Here is a 22,894-nt window from a genome sequence, read left to right as displayed (position 1 = left end):
ATAGATCCTTTTCATTTACTATAACTGCTATAATGCACTAGTACACTATGTCTAGTAACAAAGTAACCACATCAAGAGGTGGGAAAAAAAAGGAAGCCAAAATAGAAACAATTAAAGGATGTAGTGCAGATTAATATATTCAAGAACAGGAGCATGGCCCTGTTCAATTGTGAAGTGGGTTGGGTCCGGTCGGGACTAATCGCTTCTCGACGCCGTATCTCGGGTCGATCTCATCTTGATACGGCGGTGGCGGCGGCGGCGGCGGCGGCGACGGTAGCACTGGGTATCGCGTGAACCAGGAGGGCGAAGAACTCACTCTGAAGTGATGGAGTTGGTGGTTGTGATGGTGATGGTGATGGTGATGAACCTGATGGTCGTTGACTTGCTCCGAAGACGACGTCTGCAAGAGTCGAGCACCTGAGATCGAGCAAGGAAGGAGGATGGTGGTCGCCATGAAGAGAGCCAACATAGTGGAGGTGGTGGAAGATCTGTTCATGGTTGACTTGAGATCATTTAAAAAGAGAGTAGTCGTTTATTAGAGATCTCTCTCATCACCTATGAGGGGGGGAAGGTGGAAGAGAAAGAGGAGTGCTGTTGGGGGGTGGTGAGCTTTACACGTAATGGCAAGAGACCCATGAAGAGTATTTGGCAGTCGACGTGACTAAATTAAAAACAAAGGGCTTTTACATAATTGCCACTAAAGACTTTTATAATATCATAATAGCCGCTGCATTCTTCAAAATATTATAATTACCACTAAAATAATTAATTTAACTTTTTTAAAAAAAAATAGCATTTCGATACTTAAATCAAACTAATCACTATTAAATTATTCAAAATAATTTTTATCTAATGTTATCCAATGTCATAATGCAAGAAAATATAGTTTTAATTATTTTTTAGAAAACAATAAGTAATAAATATTCAACAATCTAAACTTCAAGAAAAAAAGGTATTTAGAAAAAAGGTATATCTTGGCTACCGTCTAGGTCATCGTCCATCGGTGCAACCACCACGCCTTCCCTAACTCCTAACTCCTTTCTCTGTGACCTCGTCAGTTTCATCCTCTACTCCACTTTCATCGTCACTTATTTCACCTCGATGTACTTCCATGATCACCGCAGCTCCAACACCGGCTCCCTTGACGTCGACAAGCTCTTCCTCCTCAAGACCTAGCTTGCCCTCGCTTGGTACTCTCGCTACCTCAGCAACAACCCTCTTGGTGCAGCGTCACCCTCCTCATCTAGATTTAGCTGGCTCCTCTACCGCGAGAGTTTGTTTAAGACTTGGACTCAGCTAGAGCTCATCAGAGGCTCGACTTGAGTTAAGATGAGCTAAGATTGAATAAACATAAGACTTGAAATTAATTTTAAGCTGAACCTAACCATAAGTCAGCTCTCTCAAATTTGGCTCGGTCGATTGGTGGTCTGTTCCTTCCCTCCTCCGGGATGCTCCTAGCATGCATGAGGTGACCTCAACATCTCAGACCAAACATCTTAGACCAAACTACTGCCGCAGAGGTGAATCAATTCAATGCCAAATAAAACTAGGCCTACTCACTTCTATCAAAAAAACAAAAAAAAAGAAGAAGAAAAGAAAATAGCGACAGTTATGTAGAAAAGACTCTGAAAAAGGCTATTTAGGTATTTAAGTTTATAAAAGAACTATTTTGATCAAAAACTCCCTTCCAGTCCTCGAGTGTGCCCAAAGATCTTTTGGGCACTTTAATTAGGCATAAACGAGCCTGCTAATCATTGGTCTTAGTATCAGATTGGTGTCCCTTCTTCTTCTTCTTCTGGACACGTGTCTCGGCAGCTCATACGTGGTGCCGTTTGATAGGATGGTGTCTGCGACCAATACGGCGTGGCTTTCTCATTGGCCACGGGGGAGGCACTCTCGGCGCAATTTCGGAGGTGCAAATATCATCGAAACATATTAAATTGTCCTAAATAAAAGAGTCAGTAAAGATGCTTGCTTCCAAGTTATTACTTCCCAGTTCCCAGTTATCCACTCTCTATCACTCCATGTCGGACTTTATTCCTAAGCTCAGGACTCATAATCTAAATCTAAATCTAAATCTATTAAATTCAAATTCAAATCCAAATCCAAATCCAAATCCAAATCCAAATCCAAATATCTCTCCTCTTGGTTACATGAATATGATAAAGCAACGTCTTTCGTTTCATTACGTAACCCTCTATTCTATTCGTACGCCAATTTTCCCACCACTATACGAATATAAAATTATACGCCTGTATACCTCCCTTCTTCACCTTTCCCTTATCCAAAACTACCCCAATGACTACCCCCGAAACCCCCCTTCTCTTCTTCCTCCTCTTCCTCCTCTCCTCCCCCTCTCTCACCTTCTCCGCCTCCCTCACTGTCTCCCCCAAAACCCTAACCAAATCTAATCACACGATCCACATCCGATGGTCGGGTGTCTCCTCCCCCTCCGACCTCGACTGGCTCGGCATCTACTCCCCCGCGAACTCCCCGACGACGAGTTCCTCGGGTACGTCTTCCTCAACTCCTCCCGAACTTGGAGATCCGGGTCCGGATCCATCTCCCTCCCCCTCGTCAACCTCCGATCCGACTACGTCTTTCGAATCTTCCGCTGGACTCGCGACGAGGTCAGCTACCTCCGCCTCGACCACGACGGCAACCCGCTCCCTGCGACCGAGCACAGGCTTGCCGAGTCGGGTCCGGTCGGGTTCGAGAAGGCGGCGGGACCCGATCAGATACATCTGGCGTTCACAGATCACGACGACGAGATGCGGGTGATGTTTGTGACTGCAGATGGGGAGGAGAGCTTCGTGAGCTACGGGTTGGATAAGGGGAGGTTGGATAAGATGGCCGGTACGGATGTGAGCAGGTACGAGAGGAAGGATATGTGCGATTATCCAGCGAATGCGAGCATAGGGTGGAGAGATCCAGGGTTTATTCATGATGGAGTGATGAAGAATTTGGAGAAGGGGCAGAGGTATTATTACACGGTAAGTTTGGGACTTTGTTTTGGTACTATCAATTGTTCTGTAGGGACGGAAATAATTCTAGGCGATTAAATGATTGAAATTGATATTATTTGTGGCATTCTCTGGATGATACATATCATGGACTCACTTGTCTTATTATCGGATTGTTTTCGTAACTGGATCAATAGATGCGCGTACTTTGTTTTAGTGATGCAGAAATCTTCTTGAGACTTGAAATGTTATACCCTGGTGAGGAGGAGGCATAAGAATTCAAGTTACAGTAAATGGTCCTTATTAGCATATCTAAATTATTTGTAGGATACTTAGTTGCGGACATAGAGTCACCTCTATCATCTCTTGTTTATTTGGAGCACATATCCAGAATTTTTTCTCATAATATTCTAGTTGGTTCTGCTCACTTGCTTTCTTTCTTTGAAACAAAACTTTACGAGATGTATGTTAGCTTCAGTTGCCTGTTTTACAGACTTCATTGTTTACATAATATGTGCTTCTGCATATCTGTGCAAACATTTTTTACGTATGTAACATCTTTTACTGCTTGATTGAGTATCTTATTTGTTGCTGTTCTCAGTGATGTGAGTTATTAGTGTTGCATTCAGTCGGGTTATGATCTTTGCGTATCTTTCATACAATGAGAGGATACTTTGCAGCAACAGAGTGCATCATAGACATCTACTGTGGCATTAGATGCACACTACGCTATTTCCATTCCTTTAACATAAATATGTCATCTGCAGTACTTAGTTTAGCTTTTGTTCTGAGGTACATATGTGGTATCCAAGTGCTAATCTATTGTGGATGAGCTTAAGATAGCAAATTAGCTGGATTTACAGGTTGTTTCTGCATTATGTTTTTAGGTTATGTTTATCAAAGTTTATATTGTTGTAAAGACTCGTCTAGTTGTCAATAAGCTGGAGAATATTGTGACTATGCTTTTGTTTCGTTATTATTCATTACACAATGCTATCGCTTGATTCCTTGTTCTGGCTTTTTGTATCATGTGCTTGCTGTCTCATTCTTATTGTTCCCGAATAAAAGACTATTGCTCCTTGTAATTTAGATCTTACCTCCTAGTGGTATGTATTCAGTAATTACTTTGTTGTATTGTGATGTTCCATGTGATAATGACTGCTGATTGTTTACTAGCATAATAGCATTTCTTTTTTTCTTGAATACAGAGGAATTAATTTGTTGAAATTCCATTGACAGGTTGGTAGTGATTCAGGAGGCTGGAGTGCAACGCAGAGCTTTATATCACGTGACAGTGACTCAAATGAGACAATTGCATTTTTGTTTGGGGACATGGGCACTTATGTTCCATATGCAACATTCTACCGCATACAAGAGGAGAGCAAGTCAACCGTGAAGTGGATCCTTCGCGACATTGAAGCCCTTGGAGATAAGCCTGCATTTATTTCCCATATTGGCGACATCAGCTACGCAAGGGGCTACGCGTGGATATGGGATGAGTTCTTCAATCAGATAGAGCCCATTGCTTCCAGTATACCATATCATGTCTGCATAGGAAACCATGAGTATGACTGGCCATTACAACCTTGGAGACCAGAATGGGCACTTACTGTCTATAGAACTGATGGTGGAGGTGAATGCGGGATACCCTACAGCCTCAGATTCAGAATGCCTGGAAACTCTTCTCTACTAACAAGAACAGGATCTCCAGACACTCGGAACCTTTATTATTCCTTTGATGCTGGCGTCGTGCATTTCCTGTACATATCAACTGAAACCAACTTCCTCCAAGGAAGCAATCAGTACAACTTCATTAAAGCTGATCTCGAGAGTGTTAATAGAAGTAAAACACCATTCATTGTTGTCCAAGGCCACCGGCCTATGTACACAACTAGTGATGAAACAAGGGATGCTCCACTGAGAGAAAGAATGCTCGCGCATCTGGAACCACTTTTTGTGCAGAACAATGTAACACTTGCCCTATGGGGACATGTTCATAGGTATGAGAGATTCTGCCCTGTGAAAAATTTCAGCTGTGTGGACATGGCCTCCAGCATCGGATCTGGGGCTGCACCTGTGCATGTGGTGATTGGAATGGGAGGTCAAGATTGGCAACCCGTCTGGGAACCAAGGCCAGACCACAGAGACGTCCCTATCTTCCCTCAACCTGAAAGGTCAATGTACCGAGCGGGTGAGTTCGGGTACACAAAGCTTGTCGCAACAAGGGAGAAACTGACACTTACCTATATCGGGAATCATGACGGGGAAATTCATGACATGGTTGAGATTTTGTCTGGTCAAGTTCAGAACACTGGTGGTGGCGAGGCTGTTGTCCAGTCTGTATTGCCTGTATCCTCTTGGTATGTTAAAGGAGCAAGCCTTCTGTTTTCTGCACTCTCAATTGGTTATGCACTTGGGCTTGTAACTCGTTACAGGAAAGACTCTGCACAGCGTTCTGCATGGGCGCCAGTGAAGAACGAAGAAATATAGTGATCTTTGGGTGCTTCAGAAGAAGTGATATCAGCAAATTCATCCAAGAATTTCATTGCAAGCAGACTTGGCCCTATGGTGTCAAGAGAAGAACTCATTCTGAAGTATTTAGCCTGCACATCAAAGCTTTGGCGATCACTTAATGAAGGCTTGTAAATGTACCTAACTTCATGTGTCATCCATCTCGCTTTTCCATGAATTATTCAATGTCGGGATGTAAATTTTTATTTAGTGGTTCTCATTGTGTTCTTAGGCGTGATAGAGATGGAATAAAATTTACAATCCTATGATGTTTTTCTCGTCCAACTTGATTGTTAGGAGCTAGAACATTGACGTTCTCTTTTGTCTTATATCATGTTAGCTTGCTCCTGATCTACTCTTTTTAGCTTTAGTTGAAAAGCAATTACAATTTTGGCTATAACTAGAGATATATAACTGATAGGTTTTTTTCTTCTTACCCCCCGTGAATATCTGAGTGTGAAGTTGACCCTTAATTAATTAAAAATATATAGATATATACAGAATGATTTAGACAGCATTAGAGAGCTGACAAAATAAGAAAATAAAGAGAAGATTTTGTTTTATAAAAAAAAAAAAGAACATTCCCAACCACCATATCATTGTTAAGACCATCTGATTGTGAAGTTGCTTCTCAACTTCCTCTTTTCTGTTTTAGACCCAATGAATTTCCATTGTTATATAGATTGCAAATATTGAGACTAGCTCCTCACTGGTGCGGGTGCCAAACAGAGTTGATCCATATGTCCCTGCCAACAAAATTCAGCAGTCATCGTTGTCTTCTTTGCTTTTCTTAAGTACAAGCTAGTGAGCTTTAGAAGAGTTATGAGAAGGGAACTACTGAGAGCTGCTGTTGCTGAAAACTTTTTTAAGAGCCAGATAATAGCATGCAATGAACAAACGACTTGCTGTTGTGGGTCGGAAATAAAGGACAAGGGAGGAGATGGAGAGAACCCAGGAGGTCTTCAATAAGCTCGAGGTTTATATGCCTGAGGTGCTGCCTCTCTGTGCCTTCTGCAGCAGGAATCCATCGGCTTCGTCGCAAATATTAGCAAGAACATGACCATCAACAGTCGGGATCTATCAACTAGCAGTTGGAATTAGATCTGACACCAAATCATTGGTTTTATACCTTGTTCTCTCTCACTTGAGTTTCACTGCTATATGATTCACTTGGAATTATCCATAGTTATTTCAAGTTGAACCATTCAGAAGAACTTCTCTGAACATAGAAGAGTATTCAGCAGCAATCTTGTCTGCAAATTTAATTCACAATATCTGATGCTTTCATCCTCTCACCACAGCTAGAAGCTTATAAACTACTAACATCCAATTATTGACTTATCTCAAACTGAATTGAAGATCTTAAATCACCAACGAGATTCATTCATCAGAAATCTTGAGTGCGATCTAAAAGTCTTAAAATTAGTGGACATCTGTTCAGTGAGACTTAAAGAAAGAAGAGCCATCAACCCTTTCAACGCAGACTGCAAAGCATGCTTAGAATTATCAAATAATCCTAGAAAGGAGAAACTATCACAAACCTATAGATTCCAGAAAGAATCATACGCAGATAGATATCCATGAGAAAATATCAATATAACAGTAGCAATCAAAATATATTCTTCACATGCACAAGTAAATTGACAACAAAGGCTCATGATTATTTCCAATGGAACAGTCTTAACACTAATAAAAGTCAGTACAAGAGACAAAGTGCAAGTAACAACAATGCAGCCTCTAATCCTAAAGATCACAGAACACACAATGAAAACATAGAGCAGCACAGTTCTCTAACATAATTCTACATGCAAAACTAAGGCAACAGACTCAGAGACCCACAAGTAAATGGTAGGAATCAGTGCAAAAGACCTGCAGCTATCATCTCCTTGGGCTGGCCGATTTCCTCGGCTCCATTTGCACCGGCAATGGGGCGGAGAGACCCGACCTCTTGCCGCCCTTTCTGTCAGTCTCCGACGAGCTCTCGGAGCTCTTCTCGTCATCATCACTAAGCTGATGAAATCCACTTGGCTGCAAGTAATCATTACCTTCCTCTGGAAATGGCATATGGGCAGTAATAGAATCCATATGTCTCCTCCCATTCTCTAAAAAGCTCACCTTTTTCGCTGCCTTGGTAGATCGAAACACTTCGTCATCACCAAAAGCTGCAGCATTCCCTGCAATCTCCATTGCTCTGAGGGAAATCTCCTGCTCCTTGACCAAGACCTTGTCCACGAACTCCATAATCCGAACCAGTTCTCGGCTAATCGATCTTTTCCCTTCTCGAATCATGGGTTCCCCGCTCTAGAACAGAAACTCAGATTGAAATGATTGAAGTAATGGATCAAACCCCAGAAAAGCACAAAGAAAAAAATTTCATCTTTTTCACCTGGATAGAGTCCACTTGGATGAGCAAATCCATGGCTTTCTCCGAGATGGCCTTCGGATCGAGGTGAGTCTTGCCGGAAAGAGAGGACTTGACAACCGCGACATGCGATTTGATGGCCGCGAGGGCTTTGAGGTGGCGAAGGGTCTGAGATCTCCTCACCAAGAAGCGGCGGAACCAAGTTTGGATGGTCCGCGCCGCCAAATCTCGCAGAGATGGCGGCGGCGGAGGAGGAGGCGAATAAGAAGGCGGGTTCGGAGAAGGAGAGGCAAGATGGAGGAGATTGGATTCCAGAGCTGCGACGCGGCGTATGAGGGAGTTGAGGAGGAGTTGGTGATCTTCTGGGAGATGGGCATGGTGGTCTTTTGGGAGATTAGCTTGTTGGGTCTTCTTGAGGTAGTGATAAGAGTAGAGAGGAGGAGGACCAGGAGGAGGTGGTGCTGGTAAAGGTTGACTTGTGGATTGGAGGAGGAGATGGGTGGCTAAATATTGAAGGAGTTGGTCAGAGCTGGGATTGGGAGGAGGAGGAATAGAAGAAGCGCAACAGCAATTGCAGCAGCTAGGAGGAGAAGAAGGGCATCTGCTATTGTGGTTGGGATGGTGATGGTGGTAGGAAGAAGACATCAGTGAAGGAGGAGGTGGGCTTTGGATGTGTGCGTGAGAGAGAGAGAGAGAGAGAGAGAGAGAGAGAGAGAGAGAGAGAGAGAGAGATCCCAAAGTTGGAAGAAGGTTAAATGAGCAAAGGAGAAGGGCTTTTCTCTGGGGATGGAGTACAAAATTTCTTTTATATATGGGGGCTGGATTGGATTAGGTGGTCCTTTTCATAGTTTTTGATATCTTATTAGTTATATTTTTGTCCGTTTGCTGTTCTGCACTGCCTTTAATTTGAGATTTATATATATGTATAAAAAGAATGTTTTTGTGCATTGACATAATCTTAAGAGTGATTGCCATCTTGAATCAATCATTGAGTATCAGATTAAACATCTGGCCATAACTAGAGACATCTATTGTCAAAATTCCAATTAGGTTATAATGCTTCTCTGTAGGTCATGTTAATTAGTACACAATATTTAATAGCTCAAGAGTGCTGCTCTCATACTGCTCATTCTGGCTATTATCCAGATAATTGATAGATAGTTTCCTAAAACCAGCCACATGAACCAATTCAAATAATCTTGCAATACTATCAAACAATAGATCAGCACAGTATGCCCATGCCACATTAATAAAAGAAATGGTTGTTGTACAGGAAAAACATACAGAGATCTCTTGGATCATTAATGGTGTATAGAGAAGGAAAAAGAAGACAAATAAGATCATTTGGTAACATTCGTGCTCTATTTTCGAAGAAGTTTTCGGCCTTGGATATTTGCTCCTCTCACCCTGAAATTTAGTTCATCAACATCATGCTCCATGTGACCCAGAGCTGCGGTCTGCCTGCAATCATTAAATACAGAGTTGATATTGAGTTTAATCTATTATTAAGGAAGAACACATAAAGGTTTTCTGTTCCCCTACTAGAAACTATGAAGCAACACTTTATATGCATGCAAATGAGGCAATCAAGTATAAGAAAGATTCACATCAAGACAACTTGACGGCAATCAAGCAGAATTCTCATGCTACCTAGACGGACTTGCATGCCTTTTCTTTCTTACAGATGTCTTAGTTAGGTTAGGGCTGATTGAAACATTAAAAGAAGAAGAATCTAGATAATGTCAGGAGTTATCGACCTTCCAAATAAAAAATCATAATGCCAAGATGAACTTCAATGTAAAGAAATAGAACGAAATGTACCTCCCTATTTCAGCACCCATGTCTAAAGCCATGCCTTTCAGCTCACCCAACAAATTGCTAAGATCAGACAGCGCATCATCTTGCTTTGCCTTTTCTACCTGTTCAATGATCCAATGATCATCAAATATACATTGTAAGTGAAAACTTAAGTCTCATTTCCTACTAGCAGTGTATACCTCAACTTTCTCAAGTGCAGATGTTGGTTCAGCAGGTAAATGTCGGGGGTTAGATCGAGGCAAGGGATCTGTTAATCCCAACCTTTGTCTCTGCTCCATGTGGCTGCCCTTTTGCATAAAAGAATCATCTGCAAATTGATTGGTCACTTCAGTTAATAAAGAACATAAAGGAATTACACTTTCTCAGATTCTCTCCTTGCTTTACCTCCTGTAAGAATTGGTCCCTTTATTTGGCGAGTTTTTTTTGGCTTCCATGTTTTGGAGAACAGGCCTCCAAGACTTCCCAGAAGCTTTTCACCCTAAAATAAATATAAATGGATTGGGATGAATGTCAGTCTTTATAATAGAACCATCTGTAGTTTCCATGAATACTGTACTTAGTATGAACAACTTAGGTTGTAGTACAACACTGCTATAGGTAAAACAGATATACTAAAAAATGCAACCAGTTTGACCCTTGTACCAAAGCCTTCCAATTGACATGCAAGATATAGCTGCACAATTGACGGATCTTAAGGGCCACTAAATCTTGACAAGTATTAGCTCAAAATAAACAGTGAAGAAAGTGATATATCAATGTGTGAGATAGTACTCAAGTAGTGACAAGAGGACAGAAATGTTTAGATTTTAATCTTTCACATGAACTAGAGGAGCATACCCTGCTAAGGTCTTGCTCAATGTCAGCTGCAGTTTGATGAGTATGAGTAATCTGCTCACCCTGCTGATGCAAGGTGACAAGAGTCCTTGAAGCATCTTCTCTCATCTCTTCTGCAATCTTTAAACAACCATTGACTGTCTTTGTAGTCTCCTCAGATTTGTATACGGCATAATTTTCAAGTTCCTGGACAGACTGGTTTTCAATGCCGCCTGAGTCACGAAAGTCATTCTTGTAGCTGTCCTTCGCAGCCGGAAAGCCAGAGTAGAATGATGATCTTCCTTGAGTTTCGTTGTAGCCAAAATTGGAGTTTTTATCAGTTGTCTTGCTGTTCACAGGGGCTGAGGAAGCTCTTGCAGACTTATGGTTCAGATCTTCTTCTGAATCCGAATCAAATGGGTTGGTGCCAGGGTCAACTGTACGTTGCTTATAAACCTTAGAAATAGGTGTCCTCATTATGCCCACTTTAGACATGCTTAATAGAGATATTGACAAATTACCTACACAAATAGAAGAAGATTGATCATTTATGATGGTATGCAGCATCGGAACAAAGACTGACTTGGAATGCAGGACGCTATACGTCTATTTTGTTAATTAAGTAGAATTTTTCAATACGGTTGCATGACAGAAAGAGCAATTTAAAGCTCAATATGACAAGTAAAAGGACACATAGGATATCAATAGAAAATTTTGAAGTTGTATTAGACCATTAAGTATTCAAGATGTTATGGTTCAATTTCCTATCTAACAAAGAATCTTGCAAATGCAGGAGAGCGTAAGTAACTTTACTCCTATCGATATATAGGCTATTTCCATGAGTTAAACTCATTCTATATGGTGCGAGGAGGCAAGACTCACCAAGCAAACTAAGAACAGCCTCTAATTTCCAAATAGATCAAGAAAAGTTGGTAGAAAACAATTTCCAAAAACTGAAAAAAAAATTTATTGCAATTCCTAAGCTGTTAGCTCTTATTGCCTTCTTTTTCCAGGATCTAACGGAAGCAAGAAATATTGTTGAAATCAAGAAAATGAACCCAGAATTAAATATGTCAGTCAGGCTCCACACGGAATGAGATGAAGCAGATGAGTTCCTGGATCACGAATTTTATTGAGAGAGCAATGAAGAGAGCTCTCAACCCCAAATTGAAGAATGGGTTTCAAATCAATCGGATATTAGATACTCACAAGTACAGAATATAATCGACAGCATGTAAAAGAACACCAGTTTCAACAAAAGGGGCTTCAGATACAGCAGTTACAGAGAATACAAATCTAAGGAAATGGAAAAAAAAGATTTCCAAACAAGATCACCAAAAAACCCAAGTTTGACACAAACAAACAAAAATCAAAACGAAGAGCAAAGTTGCAGATCGCATTAAGTTGATACGAGATTTGGGCAAACAAATTTACCAGATGGGTATCACTCCAAGAAGTATAACTCTTCGAAATAAAGAAGGGATTTATAAACCCCAAGTGAAACCAAGAAGAAGGGACTCGAAACACTCAAAATCCAAATCTTGTTACAAATTACCTCGAAAGATCCCAAATCAGAAAGTCTCTCCAAACACCAGGCCAGTTGAAGAAATTACCAAAGAGAAAAGGAAGAAACGCTAACCTTCTAGTTCCTCCACGCGGCGATCTCGTCACAATGGAGACTTGGAAGTCTTGAAGGAGGCAAGAAAGCTCTTTAGAGAGAGCGAAAAGAGTCTTTCCTAATTTATTCGTTTATTACTTCTCTCTCTTTGAATAGATCAAGCCACGACGGCCCGCAAGACATGAGAAAATTAGACCGTTGGACTCCTTGTCGTTTACTTCCAACGTCTAGGAGGTGGCGAGATCTCTCACCCTTGTTTGGCGATCGGACGGACAAGAAAACGTCGCTCAGCGGGACAACTGAGGAGACCCGATAAGCCATGCTCGATCCGAAACCAATAAGCTTCTTTGACAATGCTTGACCCGATAAATTTAGGGCAGATTCTAGAAGACCTGGAATAAGCCATGGAGATAAATATAATGATAATTGCATGACGTGCAAGTAATACATGTTGGTTGGAATCTTATCCTCATATTCTCTGCCAGAAACCGAAACTTATTGGAGAAGATACCTGCATCAAGTTCAGTTCACATCTCAAAGTATTAGATGAAAATGTCCTACAGCTTCACATTTCAAGACAAGCACTAATGAGTTCGCAGTTGAGAGAGAACGAATTTGGTTCCATTTGACAGTAAGTGCGCAAGCCACACCAGATGTTCTGTTTGTGTGGTATTTTGAATTAGTGAAGAACCCATAACAGATGATTGCTGGGTATGTCCACAAAGAATACATCAAATGGAAAGAATGCAAGAAATAGAACGGCAGATGAAATAATGTTGAGCCACATAATTTATGCTCCAACGTAATCTTATTTTGTTTCTTGAATCGGATCTTGTAGAGAATATTGGATGGAAATGTCATACAAGTTCATTTGCCCAAGCCCCCGGATGCTCCCATCATGCTTGCTGGAAAGGATATTTCAACTGTTGATGAAGAAAAAGTTGTAAGCCAGGAAATAAAGAGAATGACTAAATCTACGACCAAAGAGAATTTGCAGATAGAAAAATAGAATATTATCGAAGGAGAGGAAGCCGCCGATGCAGTTCAGTGAGAATGACTTGAAGCAATTAACCAATTTTACTTCTATTTTACAAGGTGTGTGCAAGCAACAGCGGAAGATCTGTTCATATATTACTTTAAGTTAGTGAAGAATCCAAATAAATAAAACAGAACCAGAGGTTAGCAAGTTGTCTTTTACCATCCACATCCCCAGTAAGCTAACAGGTACTTCCTGTTGTTTCTTAATCTTGGCAATGCGTTAATGACCGGTAACATGAAAAATAAAAACTTCTTGAGCGTTGCAAACTACATTGCAAAGGGAGCACACACCAACTGCATTCTTCTATAACTTTTTGTTTTTTTCATCTTCATATCCTCTTCGTTTACAGTTTTACTTCTCTTTTTATTTCATGGCTTACAGCTTTCCCTTCATCAGCAGCTGAAAACCCCTTCCCAATAAGCGCGAGAGCATCCGGGAGCTTAAGCATGATAGACTCTTGTAGCCTCTCCAAGTTCCTTCTGTGTTTCTTCCCTAGTTTATGGTTATCAAGAACCTCCTTACTGTTACAATCAGTCTTGCAAATGTCATAATAGACAGATTGAATAGCATTTGAGACTTCCTTAGAACACTAGATTTTGCTATTCGTTGATGCTGGTTTTGTCTCTTCAATAACAGAGTACATGGATACTACAAGGTTATTAAATGTCTGGGGTCTTCCCTTCAGAAGATCTTAGGGCCTGCAAAGTGGAAGAATATGATATTGGTTCTAAAGCAATAAAAGCTACTCTAGGGAACAAATTGAATCTCACAAAAATATAAATGACATATAAAATACTTTATAAATACTCAAATGAGAGATACACCAATAATTCACTGCATAGACAAAATTTCAGCAAAATATATGCAAATGTATTATCATTATCTTGATGATAAATAAGTTTTATAAAACTAAGTTGAGTTGCTTAGATTTTTTTCAAAGAAAAAAACTTGAAAGCTAATGAGTTAATTTATTAGATTCTAGCAATGAAAGAAATTCTTCTCTAGTTAGATTTTGATGATATAGTGATAAACATCAGAGATTACTATAATAGACTGCACATACTTGAAGATTTTATGGCTATATGTCATACTTGAAGATGTACCCCTTGTTTCTGAAAGAGAGTCTATAGACGGAAGATGGACTTAAACATATTTACCTTAACAAATACCTTAGAATAAGACCTGACTTTTAGAATAAGACAAGAATGCCTAAGAAATCATCATGTTTGATGCATAGATATTAACTAAAACTATTCTATGAAGAGAGACATTAAGACCATATAATTAAAAAAAAAACTACACAAATAATATCTGGGGGGGACCGTTGTCCTGCATCAATATCTGAAGACATCTGATTGAATAAAATCAAAATGGGTAGGAAGTATAAGATATTGACAACTTATGGTAATACTTTAATGCAGTTTGGTGATAAAATTTTTTAAGATATTTGACATATCATTTTACCCAGCAGACCCGCATGATATTTCCTTGTAAGTTTCTGAATGCATTTCTTGAAGTTCCTACCCAGAAAGTACTAGAAAAAAACGGCCATGATAGATTTTCCATTTTCTATCTGTCATACCTTCTGTGCATGCTTTTCGCTAGTGAGATGAGAAGCAAACACCATCTCAGTATTGCATATAGTACAAACTCTCACAAAACTAGCTGCAGCACCTCCTTGAATAAGTTTCTTTTTCTTTGTGTCTAAACTCATGGACTTTGCCTTGAGTCTACTTCTGCAACTTAAATATGACACTTCCACCTAGATCAAATTACCATACTGTGCATTACGTATATGAACATCACTGTGCATTCCAATATGACGAGGATAGATATGCAGTTTTTTCTCTTGTGGAAATTTTGACACATTAAACCATTCATTGGTAGATGGATAAATTCATTCACAGATGGATGCCCAATATGCAAAGAGCTACAGAACTTCATCATTATGAACTACTAAACATACTAAATACTAGGGTAGCATTTGGCTGCAGCGTAGAGCTTAACATGATTATAACTACTCTTATTTTTATGCTTTAATATTGTACATTTAATTGGATTTTAGTTTATTTGGATGTTTAGTTGTAAACTATGGATAGCAGCAGTGTCATTATTACCTTTGATAAGATATGCATTTCAAATTAATCGTAAAACTAGAATAACAAGTGTTAATTGAGAATATCTTAGGTAAATGGATAGTGTACACTGGAATAATATCATTAAAATTACTCTTCTCTTCCGCTGGTTTTGTTCGAAAAATGTCTCTACTTTCTGATCTTACATGTGTAATGTAGGTCTCTATATATACAATACCTATTCACATGTAAGCAATGTGAGTAACTATATAAATAATGCCTACCTATGTGTCGGCAATTTGTGCTACTTTCTATGCAGTGCATAGTGCAGCTTAGTATGCCCGCAATACGTACTTATATGTATATGTACAAAGTGCAGCTTACTAGATACAGAATGCCTATTTCGCAGTATGCAATGCGTGCTACTATGCTTCAAAACTACAGTTACACTGCCCAAGAATATGTTTGGTCTTGTCAAGGACAAATTGATAATTTTATTACTAGCTAACCTCATTCCAAACATGTTTAAAGCACGGCTAGGCTTGCCACATCACCTCAAGTGACAGAGCTTAACCCTATCATGCCAAAAACAAGTTAACAAGGGTGATTGGTTACAAAACATGATTAAGAGCACTCTGTATCAACATATACTCACTGTTTAAGATATTCATCGGTAATAATCCGCTAAGTTACATACAAAAGTTAATCTTTTAACCAAAATTTTCCTCAATTAGTTCTAAAGCCATCCGTTCTAAGCTTGGCAGGAAACTTGTGGAGTTTCAATTCCAGTTGTAGTCCATCCAAATCGACACAAAGTTAAAGTATAATTCATGAAAAATGTGATATACTGAAAGTTCCCTCAAAAACTTAAAGTATAATGAAAGTTCCCTCAAAAACTTAAAGTATAATGAAAGTTCCCTCAAAAACTTTTATTTGTGATATATCAATTACCCCGACACCCAACTTCCTTAATGTTTCTCGGAACACTCACCTTTAACTCCAAACAAAGAAAACTAAAGGTGGATTAAGACTCTAATATCTCAAATCAATACCAAAAGGTGAAAAAGATCGATACTTTAACTGCTAGAGAAGAAAAGAGACCACTCACAGCTCGACAATGAACGGGACTCACACCTCCTGCGTTGCCCAAATAGTGCGCCGCTAGCCAATCCTGCAATCCCCAGGTGCAGAGCAAGAGGCTGCGCCGTAATAGCCATCGCATCCGCGTGCGACGGCGTCATTGGTGGAGGGGATTGGGTGAGCATAGGAGGGAACTAAGATCGGGATAGGGACAGGAACAGGGACAGAGTTAGGGTTTGAGGTGTAGGGGATGGAGGAGGTCTGGTACACCACCGGCCCAGCGTAGAGTTGATGGTGATCACTCTGGTAATGAGAGAGAAGCGATGGGTACGGAGTATTTGAGTAGCAGTAGCACTGTAGCAGAGACCAGACAACTCCAACAAAATGGTAGGAATCCAAAATCCTGCCTAAAATTTATATAATGAAGGGGTTCTTTTTGCATATATGAGAATATTCATTATAATATTCATACAAAAGGGGTGGTATTTGCAAATATACCTAATAGGGCCCTAACACTCGAGCAGATGTCAATGGACGTTTTTGGGCCGACATAATTTTGGGCCCTATTAGGTTGATTTCATATTGGGAAGAAATTGTTACATAACTATGACATGAATCCAGAGATGCATTCAAATAGGGGTGGATAAGAAGTGCTCTCATTAAAAGTGTTTATGCTTCCCAATGCCAACAATTCCAAGAAAGTTGAGGAGGATAAAGGCATGGATGGATTCACAACTAACAATGGGTGAGATGGGCTGGAAACAGTGAGGAGAAAGTGCATGAGGAGCATTAAACCACCCACCCCACCCCTCCCTCCCTCCCAGTATTCTACTTGTTTAAAGCATGGAAAGAAAAAGACACCAGCATAGGTAAGGGAGATGGGTTGTCATGTGTTCTGGTGGACAAGTGAACAACCAATTTGAGATCACATGTCCTCATAATATTATTCAAAGGCTGGTGAGAGAGAGAGAGAGAGAGAGAGAGAGAGAGAGAGAGGTAGGAGAGGAATAGGGCATTAACCATGAGTTGGTGGTTATAATCTCAAGGTCCAATCATTCCAAGCCTGACCTGAAGCTTCTAAACTTGGGTTTGGCTGTTGGTTTCCTGCCAATGATAGTTAGTTGGCATGCTTTTTTTTTTTTGCATCTGCTCTACTTCATCTGCACCTATCAGCACAAATGCACAGTGCCAAAGTAGCCCAGCATACATAGGAGAAAACAATGACCTCTCTCTCTCTCTCTCTCTCTCTCTCTCTCCTACCTATTGCTACTACTTCACAAGTTAAAAAAGAAATTAGTGGGAGAGTAGACAGAGCTGGTTGGGTAGTAGTTATATAGCATAAGGACAACTTGTTATTGGACCAAAGAAAAGTTTACAAGAACAAAGAATAGAGTAACACTAATCAAGCTAGTAATTTTCTAATTTGCTTTCTCTTTGAAAAATTCCCTCAGTTAAAGAGAGCTCAGTGTTATTCCAGCTGGGTTCAAGGTAAGTTCAGCAAACTGTTTCATTGTACAAAAGAGAGAACTTTTAAACACTGTTCTGGGTCTGAAGCTCTGCAGCTAAAAGAAAGTAAGAAGAGTGAATTGTATTCTGTAGATAGTTCTTGCGTATTGTAACAGTAACATCTATAGAACTACACACCCTAACTTTGAGGAGATCAAGCACAAGATTTAGAGTCATTCACCAAATTCTAACAAAAATCAATCATAATTTTTTAGATACCAAGGCAAATCAGTGAACTCAAGTTCTGTCAAGCATTGAGCTTCATAAACACTCTAATCAGCTCATGTATTTCAAAAATAAAATTTTCCAAGAAGGAAAAAAAGAAAAGGAAACAAGGATCCAAGGACCTTGACCCATAGCTTCCACTTAGAAGCTGTGATTGTAAGTAGCAAATGGAGCTGTTACCTCAGTAGATGAAATCAGAACAATCAATGCAACAGGAATTCATCACTGTCTGAAGAATCTGTACAGATCTTTCACTCTCCTCATCAGTTAGAGATCATACCCAGTAGTGGCTCATGCTGAAGGTTGCTTGCAATCCACCATGACTTCACCTCAGAATTCTGTTTAGTACTCACAGAACCTCCGTCTGCAGGGGCTGGAAAATTGAGATCAAGCAAGTCAGGTTCAACATCTCCTCTGCTATTGGAGCTTGCAGCCAAGTGAGACCTCTTGTGACCTCCTAAAGCCTGGCCTGATGCAAAAAACTTGCCGCAAATTAGACACTCGTGGCGATTGATCTTCTTTGGCAATTCATAGCTCGCTTCGACCATTCCATCGGTAGATCTTTGGTCGAACGAAGCATTGGTCTCGACGCTGTTCTCGCTAGCATTAGTCCTCGACAAAAGGCATCCTTTGATCCTCTTGTGACTCGCCCGATGGCCGCCAAGAGCTTGGTAGGAGTGGAAGGTCTTGTTGCAGGTTGTGCACTCAAATCTGCTTCTTTTCTCTGAGGCCTTATCAAGATCACAATCAGAAGCATCATGCCAATAGCCATCGACTCGTTTAGCAGCACAATTGAGATCCTTCATCGAGTGATCCTTTCTTGATTCCTCATCAGACTGCTCGAATTCCTGGGTATCAAAAGGATAGGACTTTGGTTTCTTGAACTCCTCATCTGCAACTACACCATCATCAGAAATATCAGATTCCACCTTCTTGAGGCTCTTACCCTCCAAAACCACAGAATTCTTATCAGAAGACTCCCCAATTGGGTAGAATCCACCCCAGCACCCCACATCTCTCGAGAGCATCATGAGGCTCATGGCTCCCTCCTCCTCCTCCTCGTACTCGGACACCGAGGAAGAAGACGTGGCGATTGGAGCCGGCCATCTCGATCTCCTCCTCTTCCTCGGCACCATCAAAGACGCGGCGCCAATGCTAAGAGAACCTTCTTGCTCTCGGTTCTGCTCCTTTGCCTCTACCTTTTCAGAATGGCACTTCATATGCCCAAAGAGAGCTTTCCAAGATAAGAACTCCTTACCACACTCGCCGCACTGCTTCTCCCAGGGCTCCTTTCCGGAATCCGATAATCTCCACGTCTTCTTGGGCTTCTCCCTGAGCCCATAACCAGTGCCTGTCCCGACGAGGCTTCGAGTGCTCTCCGACGTCTCCTCGACATCCGAAGAAGAGCTCGCCATGTGTAGATGAGACCTCATGTGCCCGCCCAGTGACCTCCCTGATGGAAATCTCTTCTTGCAGTACTTGCACCGATGCTTCTGAATCCCCTCCACCTCCATCTGTTGACTGTAACAGAGGACGACTCCAAGATCAGCAAAGGCGATGGAAGAACTCAAATGGGTCCGAGCTATTCCACCAGATCTTGCAAATTCTTGATCTCTGAATCCATCTGACAAGAACCCAACTGGGATTCAGTTGGTTTCTTCGCGAAGAACAAGATCTGAGCACTTTGGGCTCCAAGTTCCAACTCTGCTCTCACTCTGTTCCCTCTCGAAGTGGGGGATGCTTCCCTTCTCTCTTTTTAGTGCATAGAAAGAGAAAGCGAGGAGTGCCTCCTTTTGCTCTCTCTCTCTCTCTCTCTCTCTCTCTCTCTCTCTCTCTCTCTCCCCGTTGTATTCTATTTTGGGTCTCTTTAGGCTATGAATGGGAGGAGAAATCCATACATGGAAGCAAAGTTAAAAGAGGAGAGAGAAGCACGTGTAGTTAATATATCCTACGCCCCCCTAATCAGACGGCTGAAATTCCGCCGCGCAATAGAATCTGGCGCATCTCGAGGCAGCGAGAACTAACTGCCTCCTAGTTCCTCTCCTATGGCCCATGGAACACACAGCAGGATAAGTTGGGGGCGGTATTCTCTGTTCTATCCCGATAGCAAAATAGCTTATTCGTACCTTCTTCCGGATTTGAGGTACGTGTCGGAATTTTATCTGGTTTCTGTTTGGTGTTCTGTGTACGAGTACGAGTATTAAAGAACTCTCCACCGTTATTCCTGTGGAGCTTATAAAGATATCATCAGCTTGGTAGAAAAGGTCAGATGTGGAAGTTTTAAGGATAATCCTAGCCCTCCATTTCATTGGGTTGCAGCGAATTCCTACAATCAGGGACGCAGAGAACTCCGTTCCCTCCCTCTGGTCAGTAGTACATCTATGGATGGGTGGGGCCAGTGGAAGAGAGGACCACAGGAGGACATGGGCCTCATCAACTCACAGTTTGATCATTTGATGTCATGGTTGTTGTACCGAGTCTTATTCTAGTTTTGGGGTTCCATTTGTTTTTGCCACTATTTTTTTCTTCAAAAATAAAATATATGTTCCTTTTATTCATTAGCAAGATTAGATGCCAAGAATTTTCATTTGACTTTGATATAATAAAGGAGTCTGAATGAATGAGGAAACTTTCGCGTTAATTTGACACTTTTCTTTTCGAGTAATCCTTTGGAAGACGAAGTTAACATCATTGTAGTTAATAAGGACATGGAGATGTCAAGCCTTAATATTAGCAGCGATATGAATGTCAATGTCTAGATTTTGAAATATTTGTGAAGCAGAGAGGAAAGTTGAAAACACACACACACACACACACAAAGGAGTGATTATTTCATTTGTGATGTCTTGGACCCCATGATTGAGAATGTGGGCTTTTGTTAACTTTTTGAGGAGAAGCTTGGAATGACTTGTAAGCATGCACTAACACCACACAACTATTCTCTTGTATTCTCCTTTTCAAATTGTAGACCAGTAGATGCACTCTCCCTTTCTCCATTAATTAATGCTCACCTAATTCTGTTTGTTTAGTTATTGATCAATGCATTGGAATTAGCTAGCGTTATGCCATTGAAACGAAATGCCCACTTATACCTTTTTTTCATCTCTAAGATTCAGCAAACTGTCTAAGGTTTCAGACTTGAACAGTTGATAGAGCTCATTATTACATAATTCCAACAGGTTCAGAATCTTTTCTGCACTCATGTCACTGTATCAACTGCTACGATTAAGTTCAGTAAACTAGGAAACTTCCTCTCTTATTCTGATGACCGTTGAGTTGTCTGGTTTCTAGCTGGTTCATATTAGTTTTGTCACTTTCTCACTTTTTTCTCAATCAGTGGCCAACTAGTCCATGGAAAAGAGATAACACTAGGTTGCCCTTCCTAGCAACAAAACTAGACTCATTAAGGGAATCTAATAGTCCGAAGCTATTCGCGTTATAGCTATCTCGATTTATTCACCACTGTATACATATATTTCTACTAGCAGATTACTAACCATTCGACGCTTAACTTATCGAAAACAAGGTGGCCACTCTGTACAAATAAATTTGAACTGAAATCCATAGAAGACAGTAATGTATAGCTGAACTAGAATTGCAATTACTGTGAATGTGGAGGAGTAGTAAATTTGTGTACTAAGGATTACAATGTAAGGGAAAATATTAATTTTGCAAGACTTATTGTCACCTAACATAGAGACTCTCCAGTGCATGGAGAAAAACTCCAAAGAAAGTGAAAATGACATTGTGAATGGATTTCTCTGAGGTCGACTTCTTGTAGCCACATGTATGTATATTATTCCAAGGACCTATAATATAGATATTTCAGACATAAAAATCCCTGTTCATTGTTTGATCTCAAATGCAAGTGCCCCTTAAAAATGGATTAGAGACAGCTTGGTTCTCTCCCCGCTAATTCTAATACAGCACCATGGCATTCTTTGAGGTGATCCAAATCCTTTCAATTGCAAGTCTAATATATTCAAGAATCATGCACTCGATCACAGCTGCTATTGCTCATTGGCAGCAGATAGATGAGTGCCCTTATAAAATTCTGAAGCTGAAATAAGGACAGAGAAATTTCTTCAGTATATCCAATCCCAGTTTGATCAGCTACTCCTGCAAATTGTATAGCAAAAGTAAAGAGCACTGTAAGGAGGTATAGAGTGTAAGGGAAGAGTACAGCATGATGTAGGCAACTGGAAAACCTATCAGTGCTTTATACTGTAGGTTTCAATCATAAAGATCCATGTGTTATTATTCTTGTACATGTAATAATGGAGCAAGTGTAGGTTTGCAAGATCTCACCAGCAATGCTTGGGAAACACTCTAAATGGCCCAATGAAGCTCAAAACTTTGTGCCATAAGGGGACCATTCCTTCCCCTTGATCTATGGCATCTGAGGTGCTACTTTGGAAGCATGTAAGCTCTCTCCCCTTCACTGGCTACTACTTAAAAGAGATGGATTAATGATAGCAGTCATACTTCTACAATCATGTGAATTCTGATAGTAATATCATGAAGAACAGTGGGGATTCAATTATTGACAGAAAAAATAAATAATTGGCATTCTGATAGTAATATGATCAAGCTGCATATAAAAATGCCCTTTTGAATCCAGAACACATTTGGCATTGTAGACGACTCATATAGTAAATACTTCTATTCATGTATCGATCTTGTTGATAAAATTTAAAGAAAAATCTTAACTTTTACATCGAGTGTAACAGTACACAAGCTTTGCATTATAAGTGAAAGACCAACAACATATTTTAGCCAAAATTTATTTGTCGAAAACCTTTGATTAATAAGAAGAGAGCCTGCATTATAATATAAACCCATAAAACCAAGCTAATTTGAAACTCTAGACTTAAATGTAGGATT

General features: G+C 40.4%; 4 protein-coding genes across 5 annotated transcripts; 1 reads left to right on the top strand and 3 right to left on the bottom strand.

Moving 5' to 3' along the window:
• The first annotated feature begins 2,255 nt into the window (after positions 1-2,255).
• Positions 2,256-5,759, top strand: LOC140784941 (probable inactive purple acid phosphatase 2). The gene is given in 3 exon segments (XM_073132572.1): positions 2,256-2,494; positions 2,497-2,993; positions 4,203-5,759. Coding segments are annotated over 3 exon segments (1,944 nt in total). The 5' UTR covers positions 2,256-2,298; the 3' UTR covers positions 5,454-5,759.
• A 1,355-nt stretch (positions 5,760-7,114) lies between these two features.
• LOC140784943 (BAG family molecular chaperone regulator 8, chloroplastic) lies at positions 7,115-8,664 on the bottom strand. The gene is made up of 2 exons (XM_073132577.1): positions 7,861-8,664; positions 7,115-7,775 (listed from the first exon to the last, which is right to left on the bottom strand). Exons 1-2 carry the CDS (start codon positions 8,479-8,481, stop codon positions 7,353-7,355), a joined length of 1,044 nt encoding a protein of 347 aa, XP_072988678.1. The 5' UTR covers positions 8,482-8,664; the 3' UTR covers positions 7,115-7,352.
• A 382-nt stretch (positions 8,665-9,046) lies between these two features.
• Positions 9,047-17,006, bottom strand: LOC140784207 (SNAP25 homologous protein SNAP32-like). 2 transcript variants are annotated; one of them, XM_073131467.1, is made up of 8 exons: positions 16,308-17,006; positions 13,284-13,822; positions 12,107-13,205; positions 10,492-10,988; positions 10,039-10,132; positions 9,834-9,961; positions 9,658-9,755; positions 9,047-9,297 (listed from the first exon to the last, which is right to left on the bottom strand). In XM_073131467.1, the coding sequence occupies exons 4-8, from the start codon at positions 10,960-10,962 to the stop codon at positions 9,198-9,200; spliced, it is 891 nt and encodes a 296-aa protein (XP_072987568.1). In that variant the 5' UTR covers positions 10,963-10,988; positions 12,107-13,205; positions 13,284-13,822; positions 16,308-17,006; the 3' UTR covers positions 9,047-9,197. The 2 variants fall into 2 exon arrangements, with proteins under 2 accessions (XP_072987568.1, XP_072987567.1); XM_073131466.1 differs by having other exon boundaries at positions 16,334-16,999.
• A 964-nt stretch (positions 17,007-17,970) lies between these two features.
• Positions 17,971-19,887, bottom strand: LOC140784205 (uncharacterized). The gene has a single exon (XM_073131465.1). It carries the CDS (start codon positions 19,522-19,524, stop codon positions 18,274-18,276), a length of 1,251 nt encoding a protein of 416 aa, XP_072987566.1. The 5' UTR covers positions 19,525-19,887; the 3' UTR covers positions 17,971-18,273.
• Positions 19,888-22,894: the final 3,007 nt, after the last annotated feature.

This window comes from Typha latifolia, chromosome 3, assembly GCF_019914945.1.
Source record: "Typha latifolia isolate L0001 chromosome 3, TyphaL0001v2, whole genome shotgun sequence".
NCBI classification, from domain to species: domain Eukaryota; kingdom Viridiplantae; phylum Streptophyta; class Magnoliopsida; order Poales; family Typhaceae; genus Typha; species Typha latifolia.
The sequence above is the reverse complement of the archived record's forward strand: the minus strand, read 5'-3'. Positions and strand labels throughout refer to the sequence as shown.